This window comes from Bos grunniens, chromosome 24 (genome assembly GCF_055505025.1).
Source record: "Bos grunniens cultivar Pamir isolate PY7600 chromosome 24, Bosgru_T2T1.0, whole genome shotgun sequence".
NCBI lineage: Eukaryota > Metazoa > Chordata > Mammalia > Artiodactyla > Bovidae > Bos > Bos grunniens.
Window position 1 is genome coordinate 46,157,514 of NC_141188.1, and position 14,785 is coordinate 46,172,298.

Here is a 14,785-nt window from a genome sequence, read left to right on the forward strand (position 1 = left end):
CTTCAGGGCATCTTTCTGACCCAAGGATTGAACCCAGGTCTCTCGTATTGAATCCCAAAGAAGGGTAGTGCCAAAGAGTGTTCAAACTACCACACAATGTGCTCATTTCACATGCTCTCAAGGTAATGCTCAAAATCCTTCAAGCTAAGCTTCAATAGTGCATGAATTGAGAACTTGCAGATGTACAAGCTGGATTTAGAAAAGTCAGAGGAACCAAAGATCAAATTGCCAGTTTCCATTGGATCATAGAAAAAGCAAAGGAATTCCAGAAAAAACATCTACTTCTGCTTCATTGACTGTGCTGAAGCCTTTGACTGTGTGGATCATAGCAAACTGGAAAATTCTTAAAGAGATGGGAATACCAGACCACCTTACTTGTCTCCTGAGAAACCTGTATACAAGTCAAGAACCAACAGTTAGAACCAGACATGTAACAATGGACTGGTTTTAAATTGGGAAAGGAGTACGTCAAGGCTGTATATTGTTATCCTGTTTATTTAACTTATATGCAGAGTACACCATGTGAAATGCCAAGCTGGATGAATCACAAGCTGGAATCAAGATTGCAAGGAGAAATATCAATAACCTCAGATGTACAGATGACACCACCCTAATGGCAGAAAGCTTAGAAGAATTAAAGAACCTCTTGATGAAGGCAAAAGAGGAGAGTAAAAAAGCGGGCTTAAAACTAAACATTTAAAAAACTAAGATCCTGGCATCTGAGCCCATTTTCATGGCAGATAGATGGGGAAACAATGAAAACTGTGACAGACTTCATTTTCTTGAGCTCCAAAATCACTGCAGACAGTGATTGCAGCCATGAAATTAAATGAAGCTCACTCCTTGGAAGAAAATCTGTGACAAACCTAGACAGTGTATTAAAATGAAGAGACATCACTTTGCCGACAAAGGTCAGTTTAGTCAAAGTTATGGTTTTTTCAGTAGTCACGTGTGGATGTGAGATTTGAACCATAAAGAAGGCTGAGCGCTGAAGAATTGATGCTTTCACCTGTGGTACTGGAGAAGACTCTTGAGAGTCCTTTGGACAACAACAAGATCAAACCAGTTAATCCTAAAGGAAAGCAACCCCAAATATCATTGGAAAGACTGATGCTGAAACTGGAGCTCCAATACTTTGGCCACCTGATGCAGAGCCAACTTATTGAAAAAGACCCTGATGCTGGGAAAGATTGAGAGCATGAGGAGAAGGTGATGACAGAGGATGAGATGGTTGGATGGCATCACCGGCTCAATAGACATGAGTGTGAGCAAAGTCCAGGAAATTGTGAAGTACAGGGAAGCTTGGTATGCTGCAGTCCATGGGATTGCAAAGAGTTGCACATGATTGAGCAACTATACAACAACAGCAAGGGAAGAGTATTTCTAGCTTTAAAAGGCATGACCAAAACAGCTTCCAAAGTGGTACCATTTTGCATTCCCTCCAGCAATGGATGAGCGTTTCAGTTGTCCATACCTTTATCAGTACTGGTCATCTTCAGTATTTTTAATGTTAACTGTCCTACTTGGACTTTATCATTCTGGGCTCCAAAATCACTGCAGATGGTGACTGCAGCCATGGAATAAAAAGACACTTGTTCCTTGGAAGAAAAGTTATGACCAACCTAGACAGCTTATTAAAAAGCAGAGACATTACTTTGCCAACAAAGGTCCATCTAGTCAAGGCTATGGTTTTTCCTGTGGTCATGTATGGATGTGAGAGTTGGACTGTGAAGAAGGCTGAGTGCCCAAGAATTGATGCTTTTGAACTGTTGGAGAAGACTCTTGAGAGTCCCTTGGACTGCAAGGAGATCCAACCAGTCCATTCTGAAGGAGATCAGCCCTGGGATTTCTTTGGAGGGAATGATGCTAAAGCTGAAACTCCAGTACTTTGGCCACCTGATGCAGAGAACTGACTCATTTGAAAAGACCCTGATGCTGGGAAAGATTGAAGGCAGGAGGAGAAGGGGATGACAGAGGATGAGATGGTTGGCTGGCATCACTGACTCAATGGAATGAGTTTGGGTAAACTCCAAGTTGAGTAAACTCCGAGTTGGTGATGGACAGGGAGGCCTGGCGTGCTGCAGTCCATGGGGTCACAAAGAATCAGACACGACTGAGTGACTGCACTGAACTGAACTGATCCTACTTGGGGTTTAGTCATATCTAGTTGTGGTTTTAATTGACATTTTCTTGCTTCAAATGATGTTTGAGGACATTCATATGTGCTCCCTGTCCATTCCTACTCCTTTTGTGATCCAGTATATTTGGCTGAAGATATTTTGCCGTTGTGTGAGGTTAAATTGGTTGAGAACATTGATCAAATTTTCTGTATATTTTTTTCAATTTGTTTTTTTACGTCAATTTGCTCTAGCAATTACTGAAAGAAGAGTGTTAAATCCTTTTAATTACGGTAGTCTATTTCTTCCTTTAATTCTCTTAGTTTTTATTTCCAATATTTGATTCACGTATATCTGTACGAGGTGCAAACAAATTTAGGATTATTGTTTAATCTTGATGAATTGACTCTCTTATTTTGAAATGTCCTTAATTATCTCTGGTAATACTCTCTGTTCTGAAGGCCGTTTTGCACTATATTAATTGAGTCACTCCAGCATTCTAAAATTTGATGTTTGTGTGGTGTGTCTCGTTCCATCTTTTTAAACTGTGTCTTTGTATTTAATGTGTATTTCTTCAAATATAAGTACCTTACAAGTGTATACTTCCATATACCCTTCTCTTGCCCTTTGTTTTATTGTTTTACATTTTGTTTCTATAAAAGTCATAAACTTCATGATACATTGTTAATACCTCCACTTTAAGCAGGCCTTTTAAAGATTTTAAGACCAAGTATAGGTGTTAAATTATATGCCCTCATATATACTATTTCCATGTTCCTCATTCATTCATGTAGATCTGAGTTTCTATCTGGTGTTATTTTGCTTTACCCTAAGGAACTTCCTTTTACATTTCTTATAATTCAGATCTGGGCTTCCCTGGTGTCTCAGTGGTAAAGAATCTGCCTGCCAATGCAGGAGACGTATGTTCCATCCCTGGGTCAGGAGGATACCCTGGAGAAGGAAATGGCAAACCACTCTAGTGATCTTGCCTGGGAAATCCCATGGACAGGGGAACCTGGTGGATTATAGTCTGTTGGCTCGTAAAAGAGTCGGATGCAGTTTAGCAACTAAACGACAAAAACAATTCAAGTCTACCAGCAGTGAATTTCCTCACTTTTTATTTATCTGAAAATATCTTCATTTTGGCTTCAGATATGAAGAATGCTTTCTTGGGTTAGAAAAATTTAAGTTGACTTTATTTTCGTTTTAATACTTTAAAGATATTGATTGTCTTCTGGTTTGATCTTTATTGATAAAATGTCAGACATTATTTTTGTCACTATTTCCCTGTATATAATGTGTCTTTTTTCTCCGTTGCTTTTAACATTTTCTCTTTGGTCTTCATCAATTTGTTTACAATGTACTTAGATGTAGTTTTTTTGTGTGTGCTTACTCTGCTTGGGATTTGTTGAACTTCTTACCTATATGAATCCACATGCGTTATGCTCTATCTGCTGCTGCTGCTAAGTCGCTTCAGTCGTGTCCGACTCTGTGCGACCCCATAGACAGCAGCCCACCAGGCTCCCCCGTCCCTGGGATTCTCCAGGCAAGAACACTGGAGTGGGTTGCCATTTCCTTCTCCAATGCATTAAAGTGAAAAGTGAAAGTGAAGTCGCTCAGTCATGTCTGACTCTTAGCGACCCCATGGACTGCAGCCCACCAGGCTCCTCTGTCCATGGGATTTTCCAGGCAAGAGTGCTGGAGTGGGGTGCCATTGCCTTCTCCGATGCCCTATCTACTGGGATTCTAATTTTATGTATGTTAGACCACTTGATACTTTTCTATAGGTCAGTGAAGTGCTATTTCTTTGTTTGTTTGTTTGTTCTTTTATTTAAATCTCCCTCCCTCACTTCATGCACCTTTCAATTTAGATAATTTCTGATGTCTTTTCTTCATGTTCTCTGAGGTTCTCTTCTACTATGTCCTGTAAGTTGTTAAGCCCATGGAGAATTTTTCATTTCAGATATTGTATTTTTCCGATTTATAATTTCATTGTTATTTTGGTACAGTTGCCATCTCTATGCTGAGACTTCCCATATGTTTATCAGTTGTTCCAATCTTTTCCTTAATATCAGGCCATCTGCATAATGGCTGTTTTGAGGACCTTGGATTTATATCTACCCTCCTGGTTACAGGTCATATTTATCTGCCTCATTGCCTGTCTAATATTTTTTATTGTGTCCTGGAAATTGTAGATAGTATATTGTAAAGATTCTAGATTTTACAATTTTCCTGTAAAGAGTTTGACTTTTGTTTTGCTTGATAGTTAATTTACTGGGAGATTAGCTTTATCTTATTAAGGATTCTTTTTAGACTTTGCTAGCTTTTATTCTAGGGTTCAAGTAACCCTGCACTTAAGGAGAACTATTCCTGGGATATCAGCTGCCTGTCTGGGATATTTATTAAAGTCTCCCCATTCTGACTAGTCAGAAATGCAAGATTGCCTAATATTATGTGACCTTAGAACTCTAGCAACATTCAGTCCCCGATAACATATATCTGCTGTGCTTCATGGAGTCTTGCCCTCAAGTGCAAGTTAAAGTTTGGCCAAAAACGTAGGGTATTTCTATTAAGGTTTCCAGGGTTACTTTTCTACACCAGTCCCTCTTCTCAGGTACCCTGACCCCAGATTCTAGTCCCCTCAAGAGTCTCATTTCCTATGATCTCTATTTCCTCTACCCATAGTTCTCTGGGTTCCACTTCCCTGTGCCTAGGTTTAGAAAGTTCTTCTTGGCAGAAAACTAGGGATACGGCAGAGCCTCTTAAGTTTCCCTTCTATCTAGAATCACAGCTTATATTGCCTGTTGCCCAATGTCTAAAAATAGTTGTTTCATGTATTTTATAGTTTTATGTTTATTTCCATAGCAAAGTCAAGTCTAATACTTATTAATGCCATTATGGTTAGAAACAAGTCAGCAATCATTTTTAATTACATAGAATTACTGTGTACGAAGGGAAACATATGAGAGCGGCCTTTGTATTTGTGTAAGCTGTTATCACCCCCAATAAATAGAGTACTTCAATATCACTCATGGCCCCCAAATAGCAAATCAAGAATGGTTCCTATGGGAACCACATTAAGGTAACTTCCGAGGGCAATTCACGTGGCAGGAAATGAGAACTGTATATATATAATTGGAAACGTCATGTGCACTTAGGGGCTTTTCTATGTTCCATTGTCTTAGTCTGTTTGGGCTGCTATAACAGAATACCGTAGATGGAGTGGCTTGTAAAAACAGAAATTTATTTCACACAGTTCTGGAAGCTGGGAATTCCAAGAGCAAGGTGTTGGCAGATTCAGTGTGTGAAGAGAGCCCGTTTCCTGATTCATAGATGGCCCTCTTCCCTGTGTGCTCACATGGTGAAGGACAAGTGAACCCTCTGGGGTCTCTTTTATTATAACAGCATTAATCCCTTTCATGAAGTCTCCACTCTCATGACCTAATCCAACACTGTGCTCCCAAAGGCCCCATTTCCTGATACCATGACACTGGGAGTTAGGATGTTAACATAGGAATTTTGAAGGGACACAGAGAATTCATGGAATTCTCTGAATTCAGAGGATCATAAAGCCATGGTTTAAATCAGGTACTTAGTTGACATTCTTCTCTACCTACCATTCACAAATGCAGAACAAACTGGGCTTAGGAGAGATGCTTTGAGAGCAAGTTCAGTGGAAGCTGGCGTGTGCATTCCTCCTATTCATGTGCCAAAATGGTAATTTTCAGTCTTTTCTTAAATGACAGAACCATCTCTCTCCACCTCCTTTCTCTTAAATGAAATCCTTTGCATGGCTGCTCTGTTCAATTGAGGGTTAAAAGAATGGTCTGGAGCCTCTCTGTTGCCCAATTCACTGGCTACAATTCAGAAATATCTTTACAAAATCCTGGGACTCTGTGGAACACATTTGAAAACCACTGAGCTGGAACATCTCCTGATAATATCAGAGCCTCTTTAGTCCCTAACCCAGACCCCTGTCTTTGATATAATCTGGTAGTTCTCAACTCTGTCTGTGCATTGGGATAGCTGAGAGCTTTGAAAAATGTACTACTGTTCAGGTCCCACCTCTAGAATGTTGACTTAATTGGCCTGAGTCAAATCCGAGCTGTGGTACTCTTTACAAAGCTTCCTGGATGATTCTAACATGCAGCCAGGGTTGAGAACCTTGAATCAGACAGTGTGGGGTTGCATTCCTTTTCTCCCACACTCACCTCTTGCTCAGGCTTGAGCACTCGCTTCAAGCCTCAGGGGTGGAATGCTGGGATTCCCAGAGCTCTGAGGTTGGCTTGGATGAGATGGGGAAATAGAAATCCCAGGGTGGGAGGTCATGAACCTCTGCATACCCAGTTCTTTCTGGAAGGACAGGATTCTCACCCACCCATATAATTGACTCTTCTGCTCACTGTGCAGTATACTTGGAAAACCTGAACAGAGAATGGACTGTGTTAAGAGTTTCTAACTATGTGAATTACAAAGAGCTCAGAGAGCAATCAGGAATGCTCAGTGGTGCCAAACTACATATCCTAACAGGCCTGTAGTAGCTCTGCATATTTACCACCAAAAAGTGCTGTGAATGTCATAGCAACCACATAAGAGCCCCACCCCAGAGGAATTACGGTGTTAAAACATTAGATGAGTGGTTTTACAACTCAATTATGTTTCAGAATTATCTGAGGAGCATGTTAAAATGTACATTCCTTAGTCCCACCCTGGGAGATGGCCAATGAGTATATCTGCAGCAGGGCCCAGGAATTTGTATTAATAACCAGAACCTTAGCTGGCTGTGATGCAGGGATCCAGGACCACATCTTGAGAAGTACCAAGTGCCAAAATAAGAGATAAAGCTCCCTTCATTCCCTTATACCCAGGCACATCTTCCTGTTCATGTAAAAGCAAAATATCTCACAGATAGCACATTAAAATTACTGGTGTCAGCAAAAAGTAGCACAAATACAGCTAACCCAAGTGTCATTTGTCAACCACAAAGTCATGCTTGATTTTTGATGAGTTATATGATTTTCCTCAGGCCAGAATCATCATGTTATCCTCTTATTGGGACAAAAATTGGGACTTGCTTTAGATAACCCTGAGATAAGGCTCCTTTATTCCATTTGCATAGATTTTTAAGTTTTTATGCAGTGATTTAATGCTTGTTTTTTAAATTATGTAAAAAAATAAAATGCTCTTTAAAAAGGAATCTGACTTGTACAAAATTTAAATTTATATAAGTTAATTTATACATTGGTTGTAGGGGAGGGTATAGTATCTACTTTATAAAGTAATTTTTCGCGTGACAGACATGCTTCCATAAACACATCCTGTAGGAGAGAAATCTGTCTAGTGTTTTCAAAATGGTATTTCCCTGATGAACATTTGGCCTAGACTCAATGTACATGGAAAGCACGTATAAAAAGGAAGCCAGACCTTCAGAATGACTGTGAGTTCCACAGTCAGTCTGTGGGGATGGGGAAGCAACCACGAGTCATGCTGAACTTGATTGTATTAAAAGTTTTCCATAAAAATAATCTAGCCCAATAGAGAATAGCATCAGCTCTTCCCTTATTTGCTAACCATTTCAGAGATAGCCGTGCTGGGGACTGAGGGTGGTATAAAGTCCATAAAAGATTCAAGTCTGATCCCCCAGAAAAAAATCTACAGTCTGAAGGGGAAACGGAAACATGTGCTCTGTGGATTAATAAAGGCCCCAGTCAAAACCCTCTGTATGGGATAATATCCCCCAGACAGCTGGGGAAGGATGGGAGGGAGAGCTTGCACCCCTGCAACTGAGCTCAGAGCCCGTTTTGCCATGTCCATCTCTGTCTCAATGGAGTAAGTGCTCAATTCTCAGTGAAGGACATATTGGAACTGACAGCCTCACCATTGTGTATATAATCTGTCATGGCTGACAGATGAAGAAATGGGATTTTATGAAATGCAACTGGATATAGCCATCAGCCACTGCTGGAAGGAAAGCCTTGTTCTCCTGCACCCCTTAAAAAGCAGTCCTCCTCAGTCCTCTTTGCCCCTTGACTGCAGCCATCTGAGCACCAGGTTTAAAGCACCATTTCCCCCATTACTGCTGATCTTTTGTTGTGCTTCCCTTTTGTCCACCCTGCCCTTTGATTGCCAAGCTCTCCCAGCAGGGCAAATTGCAGCTGAAATGGTAGAAACAATGGGATCCGGCAGTGTCCAGATGGAGGCACTGGGAGCCAGGCATGCTTAACTGCTTACTTTCAGCTGGTCTGCCCTGAGTGTAAGTGAGCAGGCCTCACCTTTCAACTGCCAGAGTGAAATCCACCCTCCTGACTGTCACATGGGTTTCCCCAAAGGCAGAGTTAATTGGAAAGTGAAACAATTAATGGGAGATGGAAGAGAGCTAACAGTAAAAATTGCTTTGAGGAGGAGTTACCATTCAAGTATCTTTAGTCCTTAAGTATTTGGGAAGGATCTTTTGTTCAACATTTAATGCATCTGAGAACTCCAGTTTCATTATGAGCCATTATGAAATGAGTGATTGGTGGCTTATTGTCTTTTGTGTGTGGCCATGTATTTTGTCATGGTAATAGGCATCTTAAATATTATTTTGTTTGTTCATTCAACAAACATTTATTGAGAACTTTCTGGGTGGTTTGCTTTTTAGTAGATACTGGGGATAAAAGGATAAATGAGAGCATCTCTGACTTCAAAATACTTCCAGTCTAGGAGAAGACAGAAAAGTACACAAAAAATAGCACATTGCATTATAAGGATTGTGATAGGTGTCTTCAGGAAAGACAATGGTGCATGCAGAAGGAATGGCAGAAGAAATAGGGCTGGAGAGGGTAACTGTGTCTGCAGACAATATGTAGCAATATACAGTAATCTCACTAATGACAAAATGGATTACCCATAGTAAAATCGGTCTTCCCTCATTTATTCAATAAATGTTTATCGAGTGCCTACTATTTTCCAGGTACTGTGCTTGGTATCTCTGTGATGGTATACACAGGCTAGAAAGGAAAACAGGCATTAATTAAATTAGCACAAAAATCAAATGTAAATTTAAAACTATGATAAGTACAACAAAGATGAGATACATTGTTTCATGAAAACATGAAAACATTTGACAGGCCCCTTTCCCCCATGCAGTCACAGTCATCCAACTTCCCCTCTTTTTTCTTTTTTTTTGGAAGAAAATTAAGTCTTATTTATTTTTAAAACCAAACCACTAGGAAAATATATCACAGTCTTGAAACAACAGACAATATTATCATTTCAAGTAATAAGTTGGTAAAAAGACAAGGTCCTTAAAATGATAAGGTGCCAGAACTGGGATGAGAACAACTCATGTAGCAAAGGCCCAAGCTAAAGTGGGATTTGGTAACGGAGGACAGTCCTTTTGCCACTCTAAAGGAGCCACAGTTCACCCCTGAGTTGCTTACTTTTCCTCCCTTGACTTTTGTGTTGCCAGAGGATTGTCTCAATGCAGCTCTGTCATTTCTGGGGGCAAAGTAAGCAACACTGGGTTTAGACTTTCATTCTGTTTCATGAAAACCAGATTTTTCCAAACCCCATACTTCACAACCAACTTCCCCTCTTAATTTCTCAACTTGTGCTCTTTCTCCTTCTTGGTCCCTAATGAGCTGCTTGTTTGAGTGCGGAGATGCCGTACTCCAGGATAAACCCCCAACAGACACAAACTGCAATAGGGAACCATGTGTGTTTGAGGAGAAGCTGGGGCAGAAATAAGCTGCAGCTGGAGTTATGGAAATGAGCACAGGTAGTTGAGAAGTTAAGATGCTCTCCTGAACTCTGCCACCTTGGGCAGGACTCTCGATGGTTGAAGTTTTGGCCTCTTCATTTGGAAAATGGAAGCATTGGACTGTGGGACCTTTAGAGGACCTCCCATCTCTAAATAGTTCTTGTTCTTGAGATTGCATTAAACCAAGACAGATCCTGTTACTTAAGGTGAGAAAGGCAACGATTAAAGCATCCTTATTAATGTTCAAAAATCAATGCAACATATTTTTACTAAAGAAACTGAAAAATATACCTCCACAAAGCATTCTGGTGTTAAAGGTGGCTATTTCCAACTTATAAATAATTAAGCCTTTGATATGAAATTTTAAATAGTTTCAACATGCTCATCTTTGTTTCTCTCTCTCTCCTTCTCCATTCCACCCACCCTTAGGCTTATGAGCGGCCACAGAAACACTCAGCTCTCCACTATGACCCAGGCCTCCCACAGGATTTCACCAGTGACACCTTAAAACCAAAGCACCAGCAAAAAAGCAGCAGCCAGAACCACATGGACTGGTCCACCAACTCTGACAATGGACCTGCCACTCAGAATTGCTTCATCAGTCCAGAGTCTGGCAGAGAAACTGCAAGCACCAGCAAGATCCCAGCTCTTGAGCCCATGGCTTCCTTTGCAAAGGCCCAGGGTAAGAAAGGCAGTGCAGGGAGCACATGGAATCAGTTGTCCAACAGTAACAAAGACCTGCTCTTGGGAGGTGTGGTTCCGTCTCCAAGCAACCACAGCTCACCAGCCCCACCCAGCAGCTCTGCTGAGTGCAGTGGGATTCAGCCCTTGGTAGATCAAGATGGAGGAAGTACAAAGGAGCCCCTTGAACCACCTACTATAAGCAGCAAGAAAAAGTCCAGTAAAAAAGATGTGATAAGTCAAACCATACCAAACTCAGACCTAGACTGGGTCAAGAATGCTCAGAAAGCATTTGACAGTACAGAAGGGAAAAGGGAAGGCTACTCTGCAGATAATGCCCAAGAGGCCTCACCAGCCAGGCAGAATGTGAGTTCCGTCAGTAATCCTGAAAATGACTCAAGCCATGTCCGGATTACTATCCCTATCAAGGCACCTTGCCTCGATCCAAGCAGCCATAAGAGGAAAAAGAGACAGTCCATCAAAGCAGTGGTGGAAAAGATCATGCCAGAGAAAGCCTTGACTTCGGGAATCACTATGAGCAGTGAAGTAGTTAATAGGATATTTTCCAACCCCGAGGGTAATAAGAAAGACCCCCGTGTCCCTAAGTTGGGTAAAATGATGGAGAACGAGTCCCCCTCAGCTGGCCTTGAAACTGGTGTAAATGCTGAGAAAGTTGTCCCAGGAGGTGTACCTAAGCAGAGAAAGCCACCCATGGTCATGACGCCTCCAACATGCACAGATCACTCTGCAAGAAAGCTGCCAGAAATCCAGCACCCCAAATTTGCCGCCAAACGGAGGTGGACGTGCAGCAAACCAAAACCCACCAGTCTGCTTCGGGAGGCAGTCATGGCCACCTCCGATAAATTGATGGTGGAACCGCCGTCTGCTTATCCCATCACTCCATCCAGCCCTCTCTACACCAACACAGACAGTCTTACTGTGATCACGCCAGTCAAAAAGAAGCGGGGGCGACCAAAGAAGCAGCCTTTGCTCACGGTTGAGACAATTCATGAGGGGACGTCCACCAGTCCAGTCAGTCCCATCAGTCGGGAGTTTCCTGGCACCAAGAAGAGAAAGAGACGACGTAGTTTAGCTAAGTTGGCCCAACTAGTGCCAGGAGAGGACAAACCCATGAGCGAGATGAAATTTCACAAAAAAGTAGGAAAGCTTGGGGTATTGGATAAGAAGACCATCAAAACTATTAATAAGATGAAAACACTCAAGAGGAAAAATATATTGAACCAGATCTTGTCCTGCTCCAGCAGCATAGCACTGAAGGCCAAAGCTCCCCCGGAGACCAGCCCTGGGGCAGCAGCGATCGAGAGCAAACTGGGCAAGCAGATTAATGTCAGCAAGAGGGGCACCATCTACATCGGCAAGAAAAGGGGCAGGAAGCCGAGGGCAGAGCTGCCACCCCCATCCGAAGAACCCAAAACAGCCATCAAGCACCCGAGGCCTGTTTCTAGCCAGCCGGATGTTCCCGCCGTGCCTTCCAACCTTCAGTCACTTGTGGCGTCTTCACCAGCAGCTATGCACCCACTTTCGACACAGTTGGGTGGGTCCAATGGCAACCTGAGCCCCGCCAGCACTGAAACCAATTTTTCAGAGTTGAAAACTATGCCAAATCTCCAGCCCATCAGTGCTCTTCCAACCAAAACCCAAAAGGGAATCCATAGTGGGACCTGGAAGCTGTCTCCACCCAGGCTGATGGCCAACTCCCCGTCACACCTTTGCGAGATCGGGTCACTCAAGGAGATAACACTGTCCCCTGTGAGCGAGTCCCACAGTGAAGAGACGATCCCGAGTGACAGTGGCATTGGGACAGACAACAACAGCACGTCTGACCAAGCAGAGAAGAGTTCTGAATCCCGACGGAGGTACTCTTTTGATTTCTGCTCCCTGGACAACCCGGAGGCCATCCCATCTGACACCAGCACAAAGAACCGGCATGGCCACCGGCAGAAGCATCTCATCGTGGACAACTTTCTGGCCCACGAAAGCCTCAAGAAGCCAAAGCACAAGAGGAAACGGAAAAGCCTGCAAAACCGTGATGATCTCCAGTTTCTGGCGGACCTAGAAGAGCTCATCACGAAGTTCCAGGTGTTCAGGATCTCCCACCGGAGTTATACCTTTTACCACGAGAATCCGTATCCCAGCATTTTTCGGATTAATTTTGATCACTATTACCCGGTGCCATATATCCAGTATGACCCGTTGCTCTATCTTCGTAGGACTTCAGACTTAAAGTCAAAGAAGAAGCGTGGTAGGCCTGCAAAAACCAATGACACCATGACAAAGGTGCCTTTTTTACAAGGGTTCAGCTACCCTATTCCCAGTGGAAGTTACTATGCACCCTATGGAATGCCTTACACATCAATGCCTATGATGAACCTTGGTTATTACAGTCAGTACCCAGCTCCTGTGTACCTGTCACACACGCTCGGAGCAGCGTCCCCGTTCATGAGGCCCACAGTGCCACCACCTCAGTTCCACACAAGCTCCCACGTGAAGATGTCTGGTACAGCTAAGCATAAAGCAAAGCACGGAGTGCACCTGCAGGGGCCCGTGGGCATGGGCCTTGGTGACAGGCAGCCATCCCTGAATCCTCCCAAGGTGGGCAGCGCCAGTCTGTCCAGCGGTCGGCTCCACAAGAGGAAACACAAACATAAGCATAAGCACAAGGAAGACCGGCTCCTGGGGACCCACGACAACTTGAGTGGTCTCTTCGCAGGCAAAGCCACTGGCTTCTCCAGCCACATCCTGAGCGAGCGGCTGAGCAGCGCAGACAAAGAGCTCTCCTTGGTGAGTGAGAAAAACAAGCATAAGGAGAAGCAGAAGCATCAGCACAGTGAAGCCAGCCACAAAGCGTCCAAGAACAACTTTGAGGTGGACACCTTGTCTACACTGTCACTTTCGGATGCCCAGCACTGGACGCAGGCCAAGGACAAAGGTGACTTGAGCAGCGAGCCTGCGGACTCCTGTGCGAAAAGGTACTCTGGCAACGGTGGGGACGGGGGCGGCGCGAGACCGGAGAGCCTGGACGTGTTCAGCGAGATGAACCCTCCGAACGACAAGTGGGACAGTGACGTGAGTGCGAGTAAAAGGAGGAGCTACGAAGGCTTTGGAACGTACAGGGAAAAGGACATCCAAGCCTTCAAGATGAACCGCAAGGAGAGAAGTCCCTACGACTCCTCCGTATCTCCAGGTAAGGCCGAATTTTCTTCACGCTTGGACTCTGCTGTGACTCGGTTGCTGGGCCCTGCCATTCAGCAGTCGCTGTCTTCGGCACATTATTGCACTCACTAGTTTGCAGAGAGGTAGAAGCCGTATGACAGTGGGTCTTCTTGTACATTGGAGTCTGCTGTACCTTTTTTGCCTGTTTACTCAGTATTTACTGTCTTGCCTCTTTGGGCACCATTGCCTGAGGACTGTGGGCCCAGAGGCAGCCGCAGTAGCTGCCTAGATTACATCCATACCACCTACCTTTATGCATTTAATGAACAATATGGTGCCTAGGTCCTCATCTGATCTGGTGGTGAATTTGCGAGTTGGGTAAATCCTGTAAAACTCACTAGGAATACCAACAAGATCCCAGGAATGTCAGAGCTAGATGCAAATGAATATCTAGTTTATCTGACATGCTAGCTCTAGCTGTCACACAGCCTAGGTTGAAACATCTATAGCAGAGCCATTGGAAGCTAATGACCAGTGACTCTTGAAGGCTACGTGGTAAGGAAGCCACAGACCAAGACCGTGCTTTCCTCTCTTTGTCCATGGGCATTTGATAAGCATCCCTTTGTAGACCCTTCAAGTGGAGCCTTGACCTGTCATTTCCCTGCATAAAGGTGGGGCCGGGGCAGAACCTGGCTGTCAGCACCATGAGTTTCCTGCCTCTGCGGGACTTTACCACCGTGTCTCTTGGCACATCCACTGGGGTTGGGATTTGCCCACTAATCTCTAAACTGAAGTCTGGTTGCTCATTCCTTGTCAGTTGCTGGCAGAATTTCCTTGCTAATGTGCCCACCCACGTAAATCTTCCTTGCCACAGAAGCCTCGCACTTCTACGCATATATCCCTTTGCCCCTGTCTATATGTCACACAGATGGTAAGACTCCTGTAGAACAGAGTAGTTATTTACTAGGAAAAGAGTCAAAACTCCTTAGGTCAGACAAACTCTCTGACCAAAGCCTAGTTTCGAGGACTGATCGTTCCTGATAAGATTTGAGTGTACTGTTTGACCTTTGTG

At 43.6% G+C, this 14,785-nt stretch overlaps 1 protein-coding gene across 4 annotated transcripts in view; it reads left to right on the top strand.

The window, feature by feature from the left end:
- SETBP1 (SET binding protein 1) overlaps window positions 1-14,785 on the top strand; it is a 402,738-nt gene that overhangs the window by 274,775 nt on the left and 113,178 nt on the right. For all 4 annotated transcript variants that reach the window (XM_086373343.1, XM_086373342.1, XM_086373344.1 and 1 more), the window contains one exon: window positions 10,288-13,744. In XM_086373343.1, coding sequence (XP_086229469.1) covers window positions 10,288-13,744 — 3,457 coding nt within the window. The remainder of the gene's footprint in view (window positions 1-10,287; window positions 13,745-14,785) is intronic.